Source organism: Aspergillus japonicus, assembly GCF_003184785.1.
Source record: "Aspergillus japonicus CBS 114.51 unplaced genomic scaffold BO86scaffold_19, whole genome shotgun sequence".
NCBI classification, from domain to species: domain Eukaryota; kingdom Fungi; phylum Ascomycota; class Eurotiomycetes; order Eurotiales; family Aspergillaceae; genus Aspergillus; species Aspergillus japonicus.
Genome location: NW_020291656.1, coordinates 91,598 through 111,992, shown reverse-complemented (window position 1 = coordinate 111,992; position 20,395 = coordinate 91,598). Strand labels below are relative to the sequence as shown.

At 54.0% G+C, this 20,395-nt stretch overlaps 5 protein-coding genes across 5 annotated transcripts; 2 read left to right on the top strand and 3 right to left on the bottom strand.

The window, feature by feature from the left end:
• Nucleotides 1-542: 542 nt before the first annotated feature.
• Nucleotides 543-1,304, top strand: BO86DRAFT_398838 (uncharacterized protein; the record flags this gene model as incomplete). The annotated part of the gene is made up of 3 exons (XM_025673576.1): nt 543-678; nt 792-1,073; nt 1,156-1,304. 3 exons carry the CDS (start codon nt 543-545, stop codon nt 1,302-1,304), a joined length of 567 nt encoding a protein of 188 aa, XP_025528403.1.
• A 1,235-nt stretch (nt 1,305-2,539) lies between these two features.
• BO86DRAFT_70057 (uncharacterized protein) lies at nt 2,540-6,269 on the bottom strand. Its single transcript, XM_025677581.1, has 3 exons — nt 6,237-6,269; nt 5,789-6,136; nt 2,540-5,705 (listed from the first exon to the last, which is right to left on the bottom strand). The coding sequence occupies exons 2-3, from the start codon at nt 5,980-5,982 to the stop codon at nt 2,615-2,617; spliced, it is 3,285 nt and encodes a 1,094-aa protein (XP_025528402.1). The 5' UTR covers nt 5,983-6,136; nt 6,237-6,269; the 3' UTR covers nt 2,540-2,614.
• Nucleotides 6,270-9,452: 3,183 nt separating this feature from the next.
• Nucleotides 9,453-10,114, bottom strand: BO86DRAFT_388672 (dolichol phosphate-mannose biosynthesis regulatory protein). Its single transcript, XM_025671914.1, has 3 exons — nt 10,045-10,114; nt 9,898-9,978; nt 9,453-9,833 (listed from the first exon to the last, which is right to left on the bottom strand). The coding sequence occupies exons 1-3, from the start codon at nt 10,045-10,047 to the stop codon at nt 9,645-9,647; spliced, it is 273 nt and encodes a 90-aa protein (XP_025528401.1). The 5' UTR covers nt 10,048-10,114; the 3' UTR covers nt 9,453-9,644.
• Nucleotides 10,115-10,253: 139 nt separating this feature from the next.
• On the top strand, nt 10,254-13,262 carry BO86DRAFT_360786 (pre-mRNA-splicing factor CWC22). The gene has a single exon (XM_025669829.1). It carries the CDS (start codon nt 10,319-10,321, stop codon nt 13,061-13,063), a length of 2,745 nt encoding a protein of 914 aa, XP_025528400.1. The 5' UTR covers nt 10,254-10,318; the 3' UTR covers nt 13,064-13,262.
• A 53-nt stretch (nt 13,263-13,315) lies between these two features.
• Nucleotides 13,316-19,531, bottom strand: BO86DRAFT_455745 (WD40 repeat-like protein; the record flags this gene model as incomplete). The annotated part of the gene is made up of 7 exons (XM_025677130.1): nt 13,316-15,370; nt 15,492-15,497; nt 15,595-15,651; nt 15,895-16,005; nt 16,057-16,313; nt 16,370-19,185; nt 19,374-19,531. The coding sequence occupies 7 exons, from the start codon at nt 19,529-19,531 to the stop codon at nt 13,568-13,570; spliced, it is 5,208 nt and encodes a 1,735-aa protein (XP_025528399.1). The 3' UTR covers nt 13,316-13,567.
• Between the last annotated feature and the right edge of the window lie 864 nt (nt 19,532-20,395).

Here is a 20,395-nt window from a genome sequence, read left to right as displayed (position 1 = left end):
AGAAGCAAGCATGGGGCCGTCGGAATTGCCACTAATGTAAGGGTGCGCAGGACTGAGCAGGACTAATCAGTTCAGTCAATCTATGAATCAGTGAATCAGTGAATCCGTCTGTCAGGCAGTCGGCGAGTCGGGTGAGGCCGAACAGCGCATCTTAACCAAGTTGTTGCTAAAGGAGTCGTGCCACTGGATGCAAAGGAGGCCAACCACTGGCTGAAACCCCGCTAATCACTTGAGTTGCTGGTGAATGATTGAATGAATGAATGAAGGACTTGAATTAACTGAACAGGCACTAAATTCAATTTCCCGCCACTGTTTTGTTTTTCCTTTTTTGCCTACTTTCTTTCTCAAACAAATTACCGAGTACTTCTATCTTCTTCTTCCTCTTCCTCTCTCTCCTCTTCTTTTCTTCTCTTTCTCCTTCTCTTCCTCCTCAACAGTCTTTCGTTATTCCATACTTTGCGCTCGCTCGTTACTCGCTTCTTTCGGGCTCTCAAAAAGTACACTTAACGTCTGTCTCTACATCAATCACATCTACTGTCAAGATGAAGTTCAACAGCGCCCTCGCTCTCTCCTCTCTCCTGGTGCTCGCCGTGGCCCAGGACACCAACTCCACCTCCACTGCCAGCGCTGCCACCGCGACTGCCAGTCTCACTGCTCAGGCCAAGTGCGCCGAGTCCTGTACGTATACATCTCTACTCGAACCATCTCCTACCTCCATAACCATCATCCTCCCGTCCTCCTTGACTGCAGAACCAAGCCATAGAACCACCACATTCTAATCCACTATACAGGCGCCTCGAGCGACATCTGCTGCATTGCCAAGTGCTACAATGTCCCGTGCCCCAACGACTCCCAGGCCAACGACACCACCAGCTGCGTTGCCGCCTGCCCCCAAGGTAACGGGTCCACCAGCGACACCGACGCCTACGCCAGCTGCCAGAGCCGTTGCGTGAGCAGCTACTTCTGGTCCAGCGCTACTGCCACCGCCGGCTCCTCCGCCAGCACCGCCAGCTCCAACGATGGTACCACCACAACCGGCAGCGGCAGCAAGTCCTCCTCCACCGGTTCCAGCAGTACGTTCCCCCCCCCCTCCCTATTCTCCCTAGTGGCATCACCGCATTACCTGAATCCATGACACTAACAACCTCAAAACAGAGTCCGGCTCCTCGGACTCGACCAGCACCGCCACCAGCACCGGCGCCTCCTCCAGCGAGACCTCCAACTCGGCCGCCATCACTCAGCTGAAGATGGGTGTCTCCACCGTCGGTCTCTTGGGCTTCGTGCTCGCCGCCTGGGCCCTGTAAATCTCCCCCGTTCTGTAAATAGACGGGACGAGATATCACACAAGCCTAAATCTAATCAAACGGCACACACAAACGTTTTTTGTCTCAGTACATATGGGAAATTGATTGAATGAGGGCGGGCAGGAAGGGAAACATGAATCACAGTTCTTTTATTTTTGCACTCTAATGGGATATCACACTTCAGACACACACACACAGCCTTTGCTTTTTTTACTTCTACTCTTGCACACACACTTTATTCGTGTTGTCATAATAACTTACTACCTTGATTTGTCTGTCACTAATACTACCCACAAGCGCTTCACTTAGCAAGATCTACTAGTATTGTTGTATAACCATCATATCTGTGTCGCATCTTGTCCTATCTTGACTTTGCCCTTCTAGATCCTGTTCTTCGTACTATTATGATATTGGTTTTCCAGGTTGGAAAAGGTCGAGTGCCAACCCATTAGCCTACAAGAATCAGGTGCTGTGCTGTACTCCCAACCCCACCATGATTTCATCACTTCCTACACAGCAGGAAGACCAGGCGGGTGAAAAGCATGGACAGTTCACAAAGGACGAGCGATGACCACAAGTGCAGGGAGGCAGGCAGGTGGTTGTAGTGTCACGGGTGTTATGTCGTGTACTGCTCCAATCTGCAGTGGATCGGTTTAGTCGGTGTCGATCATGAATGGGTCTACACACAAATCGACTCCACTGCTGTGAGACTGCTGCCACTCATCATAGGTGGTTGATTTGGTGACTACTTACACATCTCTCCACACGAGCTTCCCCCGCATTCTTCAGGTACAAGGATGATTAAGGTTTGTCATTCCATGAATCGACCTCGAAAGTATCAACACAAAATAAAAACTCTCCAGGTCCAGTCGATCGCCGCTTGCAACACGTATACAAGAGTCGGTGCCCGAACAGAGTCCTTATCTATTTGATTTGAAGTACAGTATTGAGTATGAAACACAGTTCAGAATGCAATGTTAACTCGCGAGAGGAGCAGACAGGGCGCCGGTAGAAGAGCAGCATACGTTCATTTGGATGCAATGATTGAATCCAGCGCCCGACTTTGTTCAATGGTCCTGCCATCCAAGTCGTTCATATCCCCTGAGCAGCAAAGGATCGTTGACTCTGGTGCAGGCGTGGATGGTAATGCTATAGGGTAATATGCAATGGGCATTAGTAAAAGCGGAGAAGAGTGGAAATCAAAATCCCAAACACGCCAACGCCCATTCCAATGTAATGTCTAGATACTTGTAGATTAGTCCAATCATGGAGATGCCACTCCAAAATATGATGTTCGGCCAATGTTGATGTCAGACCCGGTCTCGCGCAAAATCCAGGACTTCACAGTCATCCTCGAAAAATCCGTCGTCAACTCCATTGCCCGAGGCCAAGGCTGAAGTTGCTTTCTTCTTCCGGCGAGTTGTGATTACCACTTCTTCAACGTTTCCGGTACTGTTCCCGAGGCTGATCAGATTTTCCATCTCCCCACCGAAGCCCTGGTGGTGCTCCTGCATCATCTCGTCCTCATCGTCTTCACTGTGGGAGCTGAAAGGACGGACGTGGAGCTTAGACGTCGGCAAAGAGCCTCCAAAGACCCACTGACCAATGGGGACCGATGTTTCTGCGTCATTCATTTCGGAATAAACAAAAAGGTTTACCCTCTGGTCGGTGTGGAAAGGCTGATATGGTGTGTTGGTCTCAATTTCTGCCTGCGAGAGGGGCTGAGACTTGAGCTTCGATGACGCTGGGGGACGGGCAGTGGAAGAGGGCAAAGCCATAGTAGCCCAGACGTTGGTTTCTGCGCCGAGAGTCCCAACGGTCAGAGGGCCGCAAGGTGTCTGCAGAATTGGGGGTAGTCGAAATTCCAATGCCTTTTCTCCAATCGCTGACTGCAGCTGCCGATTCCGATTGGCGGACACTGAGCGCTTAATTCGATATAGGCGGAAGAACCCTCCGTCTAGAAGCCCCAGGAAGGGCAAGCCCTTGCTGGTTACCCAGGTTACACGGGATGCAACTGGGTCACGGGAGAGCCCGGACAGATGCAGGCGATGCTCACCACCATGTCGAAATGTATTGACTGTTTTGACCGTGCCGGTCGCGGCAGCCCCCATTGATTTGCTCAGACCAGCGGCAACGGCCTTGCCACTAACACCAGCAGTAGAAGGGATCGTGAATCCACCCATCGAGTTGAAGGCCGCACCAGTTGAAGGTGCACGACCCCTCACTGCGGCGAGGATGGGCTGTGTCTTACCTCCAACCATTTTGAAGGCTGCCGACAAGGGATTCGCGGCGGCCGCCCGGTCAGACAGCTCCTCAGCTGGAAGATCATTCATAGGGGCCTTGGGAGGCTGTGGTCTAGCTCGACGGAAAGGGGGCCACTGGAAGGCGGATCGTGGCAGGTCGAACACATGCACCGTGGGCTTACTGGTGATGATTGCGAGTTTGTCACCGGATGGAGGACACCATACCACGTCGATGATGCGAGATGCTGTCAACCGCGAAAACCTTGCGACCTGCCGCACGCTCGGTTGCGCAGATGTGGGGTCGTCGGAGAGTAAAGCCCCTGCCCGGCAATACTTCGCCTGCAGAAGATCCCAAACATACTGGACGTCTCCCTTCTTACTCACCGTAAGCAACATCAAGCCATTGGGAGAGAAGGAAAGAAAGCTACAGCCATTGGGCACTTGAAATGTGGTCATGGAACCGAACAAAGCGTTCTTTGTCTCAGTGCCCTCTTCTAGTCTTTGCAAGTCCGTCACTGAAACTAGATCCGGCTCAGCAGGGGATGCGGTCTGAGTTTCCTGAGAGTGCGTGGGGGGGAAGATGTTGTAGCCCTGCGGTGAGAAATCCATCAGGTTGGGAGATCGACGTGTTGAAACGCTTTGTGCCTGCTCTTTGTTCCAGTAATTGTTCCAAGCTTGCAGTCCCTGATCACCCATCCAGCGAGCACCACGCATAAGCTCTTGTGTCACGCCTCGGGCGACTTTGCCAAAGAAGCTCTCACCCTCGCCGACGTCAGTAGCGCATGTTATTACTGGTCGGGACGGCGGGCTACGAGTCTCAAGTCCAATAGTCTTTCCCTGTAGGAGAGCTGCAGGAACCGTTGCACGAAGGGATGCTCTGTAAGTGGTAGATGGCGGAACCGTGGCCAGCCACCTTCCTCTGAGAGATACGATTGGGTTGTCATGGTTGGGAGGTCCGTGAGGTGAGTCGGACTGCGAACCATCTGGATCGGTGGAGCTAGAAGAGGTCGAGTACCGTCGAGATTCCTTTGATTGAATACTCGTCCACATCTTGCCGAGACACTGATACCTGCCTATGCCATAAGTGTAGACTTCTCCACTTGACCCGGATGCCACAATAACGTAACTGCCACTAGCGTAAAGCTTCAGGTTGCCCACAGGCAGCGGAGCCAAAGACGGCATTCCTGGAATATTGCCAAAGCACTGGACCGGCGGTGTCGTCAGAAGCGTTGTAATGTGCTCTCCATTTCTAAGGGAATAGACATCGGCTCTTGTTTGATAATATTTCAATTCGTCCTTGCTGATACGACCACCAGAGATTGACGGTCGACCAGCTGGGATCTCGTTTGTTTCGGAACCGGTAGAGGAGGCGTGGCCCTCATCATCGGGTACAGAACAGGGTCCATGAGTGACAACGGCAATATGTGGTCTGGATGCGAAGTTCGGGTCATTCGCCGAGGTACTGGTCAGCAATTTGGCCTCGATCACCCGACCGTTCAGGCCCGTCAGCTTGCCCACCAGGCGAGTCTTCTGATCTTCTATGGCAAGAATATCTAGAGCACCGTCTGTACCGACAAGAAGCACGTTGCTCCCTATCCTAGACGCCTTGAACCACTGGCTCAAAATTGTATCAAAGGCACAGAAAGAGTAGCCCCCATCACTGATCGGCCTACTTTGTGCAGACGACATGGGTAACTCGATATCTGGTGCGCCATAGAAGTGGGCCTGCGGCAAATGGGGCAAGGGTATCTGGTTGTTGAATGGGCTGCTGACAGGATTGCTCTTGTGCCGGTCTGCAGACGGCTGCCTGGACGTATTACTAGTAGAGTAACCATGTCCATAACTCAGAGGCCTTGTCCTGCTGGAAGGCGAGGCCGATGAAGGCTGGCTGAACCCGCCTTTATCATGACTTGTGAGAAACCCAAACGGTGATCCGCTAGCAAATTCACCATCTGTCACGTCATTAGGGGGGCTTTTGCCGAAAGGAATAGACTTGGCCCAAGTATCCGTCCGGTAGGTGACATCATTCTCTGGGGAATCTCCGAAAGAGTCCAAGGCATCGAGAACGGGGGACACAATATTGTGACTAGTCGGAGGCTCTAATGTAGGATTTGGACAAGACGACGGCTCTGCCAGCAGAGGTGGTGAGAGTTCCTCTCTGTAGCGTAGACCACAAGGTTGATCCATTGTTAGCTTTGTTTCGCGCGGTAGAGTGACTTATGCTTGCAATGTCGGACTTACAGGTCGCCCGGTGAGGACTTGGCCGCTGCTTTCGCCGCTTTAGCCTTGGCCTTCGATCCGCTTTTTCCTTTCTTCTTGCTCTTTCCCCCGAGTTCATGCTCCAGGTTCAAACGGGTATTATCCTCGGGAGGAATGGTGTCACCTGGGGACCGGCTCTGCTGGCGAAACAAATCGTCCGAAGCTGCCGGTGGCATTCAAATGGAGGGTCTGCCTGCTAAGAGGCAGTATGGTTTGGAGAAGGTGACCGCTCTCAGAGGCCTCAGCAAGGTCTGAGAACGGGTCTGACAATATGGTCAACCTGCAACGAAAATCACGCTCAGGCCGGGTCTGCAGGGTTGTAGAGAAAGCCTTTGGGAGGCAACGCTGCGAAGGTCAACAAACGCTTATCAGCATGACTCATGACTCATCGACGGACAGGAATGTGCGAGCGCTTCAGGAGACTACTTACGCAGGAAGTGTATCGGATGCAAATGTACTCGAGGTCAAAGACGCGTAAGAAGCGTGTCGGGTTGTCGCAGCTGCAACGACAAGCCGCGACCAGCAACGTATCTAGAGCGGGGACCCGTTCACTGATACGCCGGTAGATAGTAGATCTGAGATACAGGACAGCTCGGCAGCACAGCTGTAACCGTCTGTCCACGATATCAAAGGTAAACACGGGGGTATGTTTTATGTTAAATATGAGGCTGAAGCAAGTGGTAGACAAGTAGCAATGATATCACAGTAGGTAGAATAAGGAAGAAAAGATGTTATCATCCGGAGGAAAGGGAAATAGGGAGAAGGAGGAAAGGAGGGGGAGGGGAACCGGGTCAGGGTCAGGAGCATGGATGACATCTCCATGGTTAGTAAACTTATCTCCTATCAGTAGTTACTATAGTTTACTGCCGGTAACTACGTACAGTACATACATAGTGTACTGTATCTAGTACTGTACCTCATACACTAGCTACACTCAGTTCGTCCGTAAGGTTCCCGACCGACTCACCACATGACGCGGAGCAAATGATCATTGGTCATTAGTTCGTAGGCATGTATACACTACTAATGATTGAAAGTCTAGGTATGACCGTCTTAACATGACGCAAGCTGGTCATGTCACGAAGAAACCCGGGAGACCGCTCAGGCAGATTCCTCTTTACCGGTAGAGTACTAGACTCTCTACCACTATCAGGGCACTCTCTCTCTCTCACACACTCTATCTGGCTGCCTTGATCGGGTTCTCCTTGTGGTTAGTCAATGATCTGCAGTTACCATACCGTACAGTATTCGGTTGATCCATATACCTTTCCCCACTGTACCGGTATGAAGCAGGACAATCAATAGATACACGGATCGGACTCCAGTGGTCCCCCCCAGTGGTCCTCCCCAGTGCAATGCCCGCATGAGGGGTAATAATCAATGCATGCGCCCTTTGCAAAACCGACAAACACTGCAAGCCCGACGCGCCGAAACGCGGGTCCCTCGCAGTCACGTGAAAGATGGCGAATGATGCAGTCAAACAGTTGTCACCACCTGTGCATGTGTTGTTGACCATGGATGGACTGGAACAGTCCTTGCCTGTATCCCCCCAATCTTCCAGGTTCCAGTGGATCCGCATGAGAGGGACTCGCGACTCTTGAGGTATTGGACTTCAGCTGGTGGCTAACTATTGTGAGGAGCGTTCCCCGGCCGGGCCCAACTATTCCGGGAGAGGGGGGGGGGGCTTGAAAAAGGCGGTCGGGTCATTGACCCTTTCCCCCTTCAAGTCACGGGGACCCCCGCCTCCAGGCTACGCTGCTGCACTGCCATCATCTGTAAGGCCCCCGTCGGTCATTGGCACGTCCCCCTCTCCTCTCTCAATCCCTCACAGGGCTGTGACTGAAATCTTACGTGGTGGCTGCCCATTCCCCCGGTGTTCGCTCTCATATAACTTGAGATTTGACCAATGTCTCTCAAAATATCAACATGACATTACCCACACCCTCTTTGGGCAGGTCTCTCCTGAATCCCTGGGAAGCCAGCAGCGCCTCACCTGTGACCTACCGTATCCAAGGATCTCCCTTCATCGAATGATCGCACAGCTCGTCATCGGTGCTACTTCCATTACCACGCGGTTGGCTTGCAGGGGGACCTGAGGAATGCAGCTGGACTGGCAGGGAAGTCGGAATCTTACTTAACTGAGGACGAAAATGTTATCGTTCAACGATGATGCCATTTTGTTGCCAGACTTGCCTCGGGCAGCAGTTTGCATTCGCGCGTCCCAAAGCATTCATTCTCCGGCTTAGTAACGAGATCCAGGTCATCTGATGGCGTGCCCTTTCAGTCATTGGTGTCAACATTGGGAGTTACCAAATGGCCACAAGAGCCTCTGAAAAAGGTTGTTCCATGCGTTTTGAGCCCACGTACGGAGCAGTACAAGGAATATCTGTTTCATATACCAATTAGGTCCTCAGATTATCCACCGCTCATAATACAGAGTCCGCCTTTCTTTAAAATGCCGCTGAGAGACCTTGTGGGACAGCGTGTTCTGCGATAGGTTGTTTTTGTTCATGAAGCGGAGTCAGACATACGATGATCTTTTCCTGGGATTCTAAACCGCGATTTGACATCGCCTTAACAGTTTCCACTACAGCCCATGCTCGTTTGCCCTCGAGATGGAAGTTCCGGACATGAGCCAGCGATCTGAGCTCTGCTATCACTGAATCTTGACGGATCTGTCTGCCTAATACGAGGGACTTTCCATTCCCACATATATCAAGCGATTTTGGGGTTACTATAAGCACAGTAGAGTATCGACTGTTGTTGACTCCTCGGCCCTATTTTACCATTTTTATCAAGTCTTTTGGCATCTGTTGAGTGATAATTACAGCAACCCCCCCCCTGTTAGCTGCCCGAGAGGATACTTCGACATCCGCAGACAGTATCCAGCCGTAAAGTACCAAAGACAACGGGCTTTCCAGCAAGGTTGTGTTGAACCCACATCATGCTGCTCTATCATAATAACCTTCCCGCTTCTGGGCCAATGCGGAATCAGGATGCCTGCAATACTGCATGGTTATGACCGATACACTGCGAGACTAATGTAACGATCAGTCTATAAGACCAGTCACAATGTACTGTACGAGCTAATTGAGCTAAGCATGTTTCATCGGTGCAGGCTTGAGGTTGCCTTGCTTTGTTTGGTGCTTATGCCTACGCCCTGGTAGGACGTTCTACGGCCCTGTCCCATGGATGGAATCTAGACCTACCTTGAAAGGTAGTGCAATGTTTCTGCCCTGGTGTCTAGACCCGTAAGGCTGGGGCCCTGACCACGAAGTTACGGTTGGCGGTTGCACCCAGCGTATCGGAGGATTGACTTCAGCAAGTCGAGATGAGGTATTGCATTCTATTGTATTTTATTGACGGTGCCATTATAAAAAACCCCAGCTTCGAGCACGTGATGATAGTCCACCTGGCTCCACTTTTTATGCACGGTATACGGGCAAAGAGCTACGAATGTTTGACCAACGCGTGGACTTCAATGCTTCCCTAGGCCTGAGCAGCACTACGCAACTCCATGGCAAACAAATACTCCGTTACAGAACCCCACACTGTGCTTATCACCTGCCCACATATTAAGATGACTGGCTGTGGGCTAGCATCCAGTATGGGGCAACCCCCCCTATATCAGTCCTCGCACATAGCTTGCATTGGCCTTTTACCACCCATGGCTCTATATCGGAGAGAACTGACAATGAAGCCTGCCATGAAGCCTGCCTGGAGCGCAAGCCCTGGAGCAAAACTCCATTTCAAAATTGTATTGCCAACATCACGGAGAATATAAGTACAACCGAATACAATTAATTCCACGTAGTCTCAAGTCCCACGATATTAGATCTCAAGTCTTCTTCTTTGCAGCAGCTGCCTGTGCCTTGGCAGCCTTCTTCTTGTTGCTATTGATCATCACAATGCCTATGAAGGTGCCGACCACAGCGGAACCAAGCAGAGTGAGGAAAACGGGGATCCGGATGGCCCAAACACGCGGAGGGAAAAGGTCGTGGAGAGGGTGGCCGGGATCAACAAAGGGCTAATAAACTGATCAGCAATTGTGTACAGCTATGCTGTGAGAAGGGAAGAGGAGGCAAGTATACCATCAACAGAGTCCACGTGGTATAGTAGAGGAAGATCGCGGTCGCGACCAGAAGCATGGCGGATCCGACAAGAGTGCCCAGCTGCTCAGTGTAAGTAACTGCCATCTCATAGATTGCTCAGCAGAAGTAGAACCACGCATCACATACCATAATGATGATCTATTAAGGAGCCGCGGGAGTGTATGAAGGGAGAGCGAGAAACGCAGAAGGATGACGGATAAATGAGGATGGGCTCCTAATCGCATGGCAAGCCCGCCAGCCTGGCTCCAACCGCGCTCACGTGATCGCGACGGGGGCCGCGCTAAGACTTCCTTTCCCTTCTTTCGCCGCCGCCCATCACGAGAGCTCCGACCAACGTCGTGTTATCCCGCGGGTTCACCACCACTGTCAGGGCAATCCTGGATTTTGACCCCGAACGAAGATGACGGATCCCGTTGTGTTGCAGTCTGCGGTGCGAGTGCCGACTCCGCCGCCAGACGCCCCCTACTCTCCCCAACCTTCAGCATCTCGCAAACGCTCACCTCCCTCTCGATCTCCTTCACCCAACCGTCGCCGCTCGCCACCAGGTGACTCGCACGATGGCGGCCTCGAGGCACCGCGCATCGACCCGGAGCGTGCCATCGAACGAGAGCGTCAGCTTGCGGATCGCGTTCGACAGCATGAGAAACAGGAAGCGGCCGCGAGGAAGCCGATGACGGAAGAGGAAAAGCAGGCGGCCGCCAAAGCCGAGTATGAGAAGCTCTTGAACATGCGGTCGGGCGGTACCTACATTCCTCCCGCTCGACTCCGTGCGCTGCAGGCACAGATCACCGATAAGACCAGCAAGGAATATCAGCGGATGGCATGGGAGGCTTTGAAGAAGTCGATCAATGGTCTGATCAACAAGGTCAATGTTTCCAACATCAAGCACATTGTTCCGGAGCTGTTTGGTGAGAACTTGGTGCGCGGCCGCGGTCTGTTCTGCAGGAGCATCATGAAAGCTCAGGCGGCCAGTTTGCCCTTCACGCCCATCTACGCTGCCATGGCTGCCATCGTCAACACAAAGCTGCCGCAGGTCGGAGAGCTCCTGCTCAACCGGCTGATTGTACAGTTCCGCAAGGCATTTAAACGAAACGACAAGGCTGTCTGCATATCCTCTACCACCTTCATCGCCCATCTGTGCAACCAGCAGGTTGCCCACGAGATGCTGGCTGCCCAGATCCTCCTTCTCTTGCTCCACAAGCCCACGGACGACAGTGTTGAGATTGCGGTTGGACTTACACGGGAAGTTGGCCAGCATCTGGAGGAGATGAGCGGACCCATTGCGCTCGCGGTTTTCGACCAATTCCGCAACATTCTTCACGAGGCGGACATCGATAAGCGTGTGCAGTATATGATCGAAGTGCTGTTCCAGGTTCGCAAGGACAGATACAAGGACAACCCGGCGATCAAGGAGGAATTGGATCTTATCGAAGAAGAAGATCAGATCACACACCAGATTGGTCTTGACGATGAGATCGAGACCCAGGACGGGCTGAACATTTTCAAGTATGATGCGCAATGGGAGGAGCACGAAGAGGCCTACAAGAAGCTGAAGGCGGATATCCTAGGAGAAGGCAGCGACGATGAAGAGGACGAGGACGAGGATGATGACAGCTCGGATGAGGAGTCGGAAGAAGAGCGGAAGATGGACATCAAGGATCAAACCAACGCAGACCTTGTCAACCTCCGGAGAACGATTTACCTGACTATCATGTCCAGTATAGATTTCGAGGAATGTTGCCACAAGCTGATGAAGATCTCCCTACCCACGGGTCTCGAGTCCGAGCTTCCATCGATGGTCATCGAGTGCTGCTCCCAGGAGCGCACCTATTCCAAATTCTACGGCTTGATCGGTGAGAGATTCGCCAAGATCAACCGCTTCTGGTCCGACCTCTTTGAGACCGCTTTTGCCAAATACTACGACACGATCCACCGATACGAAACCAACCGACTACGCAACATCGCCCGCTTCTTCGGTCACATGATCAGTACCGATGCCATTGGGTGGCATGTGATGTCCATCATTCACATGAATGAAGAAGAAACGACGTCCAGTAGCCGTATCTTCGTCAAGATCCTGTTCCAGGACCTGGCCGAGCATATGGGATTGCCCAAGCTGCAAGAACGCATGCGCGACGAGATTCTGCGCCCCAGCTTCGAGGGTATGTTCCCGACGGACAACCCACGCAACACCCGCTTCTCGATCAACTACTTCACCAGTATCGGTATGGGTATTTTGACGGAAGACATGCGCGAGCACCTGAAGAACCTGCCCAAGCCCACCATCCCTGCCTTGCCTCAACGCGATGGAGGCGACGAGTCCGACGCGGATTCCGTCTCATCGCATCCCACCAGCTGCTCGACTTGCTCGCCCCGCTCCCGCTCCCGCTCCCGCTCCTACTCCTACTCCCGCTCCCCTTCGCCGGGCCGCGGCCGCAGACGCTCCGTCAGTCGGGGCCGGTCCACCAGCCGCTCTGTGTCGGGCTCGTCCCGCCGAAGCTACAGCTACACGCCGTCGCGGTCTCGCTCGCCGGTCTCCAAGAACCGCCGCCGTTCAGTCTCATACAGCCGGTCTCGGTCGCGATCGCCTGTGCCCCGCAAACGCTCATCCGTTTCGCGGAGCCCCCCTCCGCGCCGGGGCCGGGATCGCTCCTACGATTCCCGCTCCCCTCGTCGGAGTGTGAGTCCCTACCCAACTCGACGAGCCCGTTCCCTATCCCGCTCGGCCACGCCACCCCGCAAACAAGGCGGCAGCGGTCCAGCGCCCCCTCGCCGCGATCGCAGCTACAGCCGATCGCCCTCTCGGTCCGTGAGCCCGCCCCCTGCGCGCCGCGGCGCGCCCCCCGCCCGTGCTGGGGCCCGCCGGTATTCCGAATCCCGATCGCCTTCTCCTCCCCGCAGGCGGGTTGCCAGGAGCGTCTCGCGGTCCCGGTCTCGGACCCGGTCGGTGTCGGTGTCGGCGCGGCGGCCGCCTGCGCCCATCCGCCGGGGTCGCGATGCGAGCGCGTCCCGCTCACCGGCACCACCACCGCGGGCTGGAGGAGGAGGTCGGAGACGGTACTCGGATTCGCGGTCCCCTTCGCGGTCGCCCGTGCGCCGCCGTGCATCGCCCTCGCAGACTCCACCCCGCCGAGGCCGTGACTAGTGGTGCATACATGCATCGATGAGTGACAGTTTGAGTCAAGAGGGTCAAGAAGGGAAGACTTCAAAATGTGATTTTCATTTTGCTACTGTTGTGTTTATTATGGGATGAATCGGGACGGGATGGGTTTTAAGGTTATATCATCAGGGGGCACTCCCTATAGTTGTATCTAGTTTGAAGCGATCCACAAGACAAATCATCCAGGCCTTAGTTATGTTCAATACTCACTCTAAGATATGATACCTTATAGACTTCCTGCACAGTAGCAACGCACATCACACCAAATGTATGGCAGCTAACTAGCTCTGCTCTGTCCTGTCCTGTCCTGTCCACTTCTATATATCTAGCTTCTTGTATATGTATATATATCACCACCCGGGGTATCTCAAATCGATCTCTAATCACCGCAATCTATGAAGCACAGGAACCCCACACACCGCTTCTCCTCGCCCTTCCTACCATCCTAACACATGTACACACAATGCACAAGACACGAAAAATCGGACATCACATCTCCCCGGCCTCGAACCGACACCGCTCACACAGACAGAACCCGCCCAAGGCGCCGCGGGCCCACTCCCGACGATCATTGACCCCCAGCTCGATATCACAGTAATGGTTCAGGATCTCCTCGTCCTTCTTGATCCCCGCCCCGACGCGCCTGCACTTGGGCGCAGCCTCCGCCTCAGAGGTGGTTGCACCGGAGGGCAGATTCCACACGGCGCGCTCGGCCTCCGCCCGGGCGACGAAGGTGATCTCGCCGCCCCACTCCCAGCGGACATTGGGGTCGCACGAGTGGTTGGCCAGACACCAGAGGGGGTGGACGGCGCAGAGCTCGGGCCCGCCGTCCCAGGTGGAGAGGCGGCCGGAGGCGGTGCCCCGGAACTTGGCGTACAGGGTGTTGAGGACCCAGGTGTCGTAAAGGCGGAGGTTGGCGTAGGGGTCGATCTCCATCTCCTCGAGGAGGCGCATGGGCTGGAGGATGTTGAGCTGGAAGGAGAAGGGGAGGGTGCCATCTTCAGCAGCAGCAGCAGCAGCAGCGCCGTGGTCCAGCACATCAAAATCCACGAAATCGCCCCAGATGAACTTCACCTCCCCCAGCTCCAGCGGATGCATCTCCTGCGTCGCCGCCATCGCCAGCGCCCGCCCCAGCAGCAGCAGATACAGGGAGTCGGCCTTGTCCTTCGGGTCGGGGATGTCCTTGCCGATGGACTCGAGGTTCTCCATCAGCCCGCACACGGCCCCGTGGTAGACCTGTTGGGCTTGGTCGTGGCAGGCCGGCGAGCAGAAGATCGTGTCGTCGCAGCCGTTGGCGCACGCCACGGGCGGGTCGTCGGCCGAGAGCTCGGGGAGCGGGCCATTGCAGGCGTCGCACAGGTCGTCGTGGAGACGGTTGGTGGCGGTCAACAGCGAGTTTTCGCGGAGGATGGTTTCGCCGGGGTGAATGTCTTCTTTGGCGAAGAGGCCCAGTTGGATGCTGACTTCTCCTTGCTGCTCTTGTTCTTGGTCTTGTTCGGAGGAGGAGGAGGAGGAGGAGGGGTTCGGCTTGGTGGTGGTGGTGATAGAGTGCAGCGCCGGTAATGCGACAGCCCGGACCTCGCACTTGGGCGCCACCGTCCGTAGCTTCTCGTTCAGGAGAGCCAGAGTCTCGGGGGATTTGCGGTCGGGTTCGTGCGTGTTCCAGGGGTAGAGAACGCGGCGGGCAAGTCCCTGCGCCGGCAGGGCGCTGGGATCGTCAATCACAATCTCCGTGGTAGAGGAAGGGAGGTTGCGTCGGCGGGCGAACTCCCGTTGCAATGTCGCCAGCTGTGCCGCTAAGGTGGCGTGGGCTTCCCGGTCTGAGGCGGTCTGGTTGTCGCTAGTGCTACCAATACTACTCAATCCCCGTGCACAGAATTCATAGGCGTCACGGAAGCAGCCACAGCTGACGAGGGAGCGGACTAATAAGGCGTAGACGGGGTGAATGAGGGCATCGTATTCGGACTGCGTAAGTGGAGTGAACTGGTCATCATCGTCGTCGTCGTCGTCGTCGTCGTCGTTACTTTCGCGAGCCTTTGACTCTGCGGTCTCCGGAGAATCTTGAATCCTGCGTCGAGCGTGGAATTCGCAGCCGTCCGGGTCAACGACCGAGTCGAGGAGAGATAAAGCGCGGTACGCATCGGCCGACGCTAGATCGGAGAATCCCAGTTTCTCATGCACGAGACCTCGCTCATAGTAAAGGTGTGGGTTGTGAGGATCTCCGTAGAGCCGCGCTGTTGTATCAGCTCGCTCCTGCAGGGCTTGCATCTTGGACTGTCGGAGAATCCTGATCTGTTCGTTCAATCTCGCGAGGCGAAGGGGAGGAAAAATTCAGGATGAGGGACCGAAAATGCGGGGAACCGATAAGGACACGGTCACGTGGAGCTAGAGCGAGCCTACAGGAGTAACCTACATGGAACTAAATACCTCAAAGCGTTGTACGAGTTCTACTTCATATCCATGAAGGATCTTCAGAGAGGATGATGTGATTTTGTGTTTTGAACTGCTTTTCGTACCGAAATATCTCCAGTAATGGAACGCATGTTGACAGCCAAGCTACATGCTGCGAAAGGCTGCATGGCAACAGTACAGCGTAAACCAAGTAAGACGATGATAGGGGGATCAGACTTGAAGAAAAGACCAGAGAGAGAGAGCGAGGGAGAAAGAGAGGGAGAGGGAGATGTCGCCAGCCAACTGACCGGTTCGAGGCCACCGTGTAGGCCGAGACAGTTAGGCAAGACCCACCGATTCACATCACCTGCAGGCATCACAACTATCAATTCCTGTTCGATCCGGCCAACGCTATTCTCACTTACATGACAGCTGTTCTCGTCCAAAACCAGGGTGGCATGTTCCCCTTCCCCACCAGGCTCCACATTGTACTGTTGATCCCGCAAGGTGGTAGCCAGACGGGCTAGCATATGTCTCTGCACAAGTATCAGCATGAGGATCACTCCGACGCCAGGGGATGCACGTACGGTGATCGACGCCTCGCTCATCCCGCCTTGTCGATCAACATCATTCTGATTCATGATTCGATAACTGTCGTGTAAGCGTTTGCGAGTGGCCAACCCTCCAATCCCTCTCACATTAGGCCCAAGCGTATTGGCGGGGTTATCGGGATCAAGAATGTTGATTCCACGGCGCGCATCATCCTGAGCACGGCGATCGGGTGAGAAAATCTTGATGGTGTTGTCAATCCCAGAAGCGGCTATAGTAGGCTCATAGGGATGTCCTGCATAGGATCGTTAACCACTGAGCATCAACGGTTCCTGTCTTCGGCAAACCTACCCTGGACAACGTTGACGACTTCACTGTCGCCTTCTAGAATGTTGACTAGCTTGCATGTTTTCCGATCCCATATAAAAACATGGCCCGAGTCGCTTCCACTAACGACAAACTCATCGTCCAACCCGTAGAAATTGACATCTTTGACTGTCTTGACATTGCAGTGACCGCGATACACGCGCGTATGTGAGGAACAAGGAACATCCAGGTGCACATACTCTCTTTGTCTGGGGTGCAGCCCGTACTCCCTGAACATGCGACTTTCGGCCTCCGAGTCGTCATCGCTGTCGTTCGCTGGACTATCCGAGTCCAGGTCAGATTCATCCTCATCCTCTTCCTCCTCCTCCTCCTCATCATTGTCATCATCGTCAATCTCGTTTTCGTCATCGTCCTCATTATCGTCAAGTCCGCCCTGTTCATCGTCCTCCGAGTCGTTCTCGGTTTCACTACCCATGTCCAACCACCCCGGGAAGCTTGGGATGCCCTGTAGAGACGACACTGACTCGGTCGCTTCGCTGGCACAGTCATCGGATTCTTCTCTGCTGAGTTGCTGGCCCCGGAGTATTTTCAACCGGACATCGCGAATAGGTTCCTCTTCCATGTTTGTTTCCAGATCGTTCTGTGACCTCTCCGGATCCATATCTGATTCAGAGCCAGGCGTCACCGTGGCCCGAAAGCCACCGAAGGCTCTGTTAACAAAAGCATAGTTGACGCCGGTCCCGCTCTCCATGAGTATGCCGCGAGCCACCTTCAGCACCCAAAACTGTGTAAGCTGAAACAAATCGGGGGCATGGGTAGGTGTCTCGTTAGAGTTTGCCCTGTAAGCTGCCCCGCCGTGCGTGGCCCCGTTCGATGCTCCGCCGTCAACCGGGCTTTGAGCGGGCGATCTGATCGCAGTGGCGAAGGCGGCTACCGCTTCGCGTTGCGTCGCAAAAAGAATACGGGCCTCGTCGTGTTCGAACCTAGATGCATCAACATTCACCACCGGGGCCTCTCCCGCTAGCCGCTGAAGATAAGGAATGAGGGTTGACTCAATCGCACGGTCATCTGCGGCTTCAGGGATAGGGAATCTGCTGAGTGTGTCCCGACGAATGGGCCCACGCTTGAAGCCTGACAGCAGAGCTTCTCGACCCCCTTTCACATAAAGTATGATAGCCTTGATAAAGTCATAACCAAAGTGCTCTCTGCGATCGGGCGCATATTCAACCTTCAGCGGCGATAACTGTTGGAATTGCTCCATCTCGTTGTCCACGTTCCCAGGCGTATTCTGGAGCTCGCCTCCTAGAGCTCGAGCTATCGTTCCTGCAGCCTGGACAAAGCTCCAGGCGGACTCCCGGTTACGACGCAGAGTTTGCTGAAAGCGCACCATATCTGAAGAAGGATTGAGTGGATAGCCCCATGTGCGCATGACCGTACTCATCTGCGGCAGGCAGATCGACGCATGACCCAATGCTGTGGAAAAGGACTCGCCAAACGGTGTCAGATCTGTTGCACTGGCTAATTCAAGTTCTTCGCGCGCTGACGTATCGAGCGAGAAAATAGCTTTGCGAAGCTTGACTACTTCTTTGGCGATACGCATGCTGAGTCTTTGAGCGTCACTGAGCACTGCCAGCCTCGATTGCTCGAGTAAGCTCTCCGGAACCTCAGCCCGACGCTGCGTCAGAGATGGGATAGGAATGTCCTCTGACTCTCCATTGCCGTAACGCACGCGAAATGCTAACTCGCCTTCATCCTGACGGTCTCTGGGTCGACGTCTGGAGGGAGGCTGGTTTCCACTCGAGTCGGATGACATTGACGTGCAATTGTGTCGCTTTCGTTTGCGGTTTTTGCTGTATCGACGTTTCCGTGGCGCGGGTGTTTCCCGCACTGATGATTGCCGCGATCTCGCTTCTCTCGCATCTGCGCTGCGGATGAGATCAAAGCTATAGATATGGTCGCCCGACCAGCTGACCACCATCTCATTCGGATTTGCATCACTGATCTTGCAGGCTGTAATATGGCCGTCGTCCCGAGTCTTCATGCGATCCTGCCCATCGGGCGCGAACCGGCGAACGCACTTCGTCGCGTCATCCAGAATATCTGCTCCTTGGCTACTACTCCCAGGAGAAGTACTTGATGCGCCCCTCTCAGCGATGAGGTCCCGACCCAACATACGCCGATCATGAAGGAAGCAATGTAGATGAGCACCGCCCAGCGCGATATAATGTGGTTGACTAGGAGAGCATGAGATGGTGTTGAGGTCCAGGCGGTATTTCTTGTACGAGATCAGCGGAGGGGGCACATTAGAATCATCGTGATCCTGTCCCGATCGAAAAGCCATGTAGCCCTGACCCCCCCGAGGTTTGGGATAGGCCGATGAGGGCTGTCGCAGATCCCATTGGCGAACTTCTCCGTCCTCCGAACAGGTCAGAAAGAGATGCGGAGACGACTCAGTAACAATGCGCTTGACCCGGTCGGCATGACTACGATAAACTTTTGCATTGGTGGTTATCGGGCTCAAATAGTGAGAGGTGTTGAAGAAGTTCTGAAAGCGTCGACTTCTTGCCGATGAAGCGAAGGTCGAATTTCCAGCCAGATGCCCATTGCTACTGGAATACTCAATGTCGAAGACGCGGACTTGGGAGTCCCCGGCACATGAGACTAGGGTTCGATCATTGGAATGTGGCATAAACTTGACGGAAAAGATGTTGGCGGTATGACCGGTGTCGATGGTGGTGCTGAGCGCAAAGGGAGCTGCTGAGGAGTCGGGTTGGTAGGCGTAGATGTTCAAGTGCTGATCATCCGAACCCGAAGCCAGCAGGCGGCCAGACCGCGACCAGCTGTTCTCTGTCAGAAGGGCGGGAACGTCATGCTGCATAAACTAGGGGTAATAAATGATAATGATAACGAAGGTGGTAGGGGGGGGGGGGTGAGAATACAAGACATATACTAGCTCAGAACCAGCCGAGAGTTCCGGGCGAAAGATGGAAAGAGGATCGATAGATAAGGTAGAGAGAGATATACATACCTCAAAGCATTGACACAACCAGAGTGACCACCAAGCTCGTTTACAATATCAAGGTCCTGGACCCATTCCGGAGAGCCATAAAGGCCATGAATGCCAGCCAAGTAGGAAAATCCCCCAGATTCTCGACGCCAGATACGATCGTAGAGGGACTCTTTCATTGTGGAGGGTGGGTGGGTGGGTTTGGGTGATCGAGACGGCGGTCTTGTTACCAGACAATTACCAGGTGTCAGACGGTATGGTTACCGAACAAGTGTGGATCATTGCGCTGCGGCCGGAATGTGAAAAGAAGGGGAGAGGGAGGGGGTGGAAAAAGAGAAAAAAAAAAAAAAGAAAAAGAAAAAGAAAGAAAGAGGAGTGAAACCACTGCAGCTCAAATGACGTCAGACTGGGGTTCGCGCAGATAAACGGCGGCGCAAAGCTCTCAGTTGCTGCTGATCCTGGTGTGAGGCGAGGTCCGACATAAGAAGTAAAACTGAACGCAGGCCCGCGGAGATCTGCTGGTGACTGGTGAGGGATACAGTCGATAGGTCTGCAGCCATCCACACCTGGCAGGTACAGCAGCAGCAAGCCCCAGATCGATGCCCTTCCAGTTGCTGTAGAGTTGGGTTGAGTCGAGTAGTGCCAAGTGAAGTGGTGAAAGAAAAAGAGAAGGTTGGGGAAGAGCAAAGAGCAAAGAGCACGGGAAGAGAGATAGTAGAAAGTACGAGGGTGAGTGAGTGAGTGAGCGAGTGAGTAAGTAAGAAGGCAACTTGGAAGAATAGGCCCAAAGACGGCCTGGGGTCCAGATTGTTTCGGGTATATGAGAAAGAAAGCTGACCAGATTCCGGACTGTGCACCCGATCTCTTCCTGGAACGAACCAATGGATGGGGTCGCAACACCGACTCTCGTACCAGAATAGTGCCGAGTACTTTGGACAAGCCCAAGCTGAAAAGAGAAAGCCGTGGAGAGGGGAATGAATGGTGCTGCCGGCAAAAAGGGGAAAGGGGAAGAGGAATAAGATAGAAGAGGATAGAGGATAGAG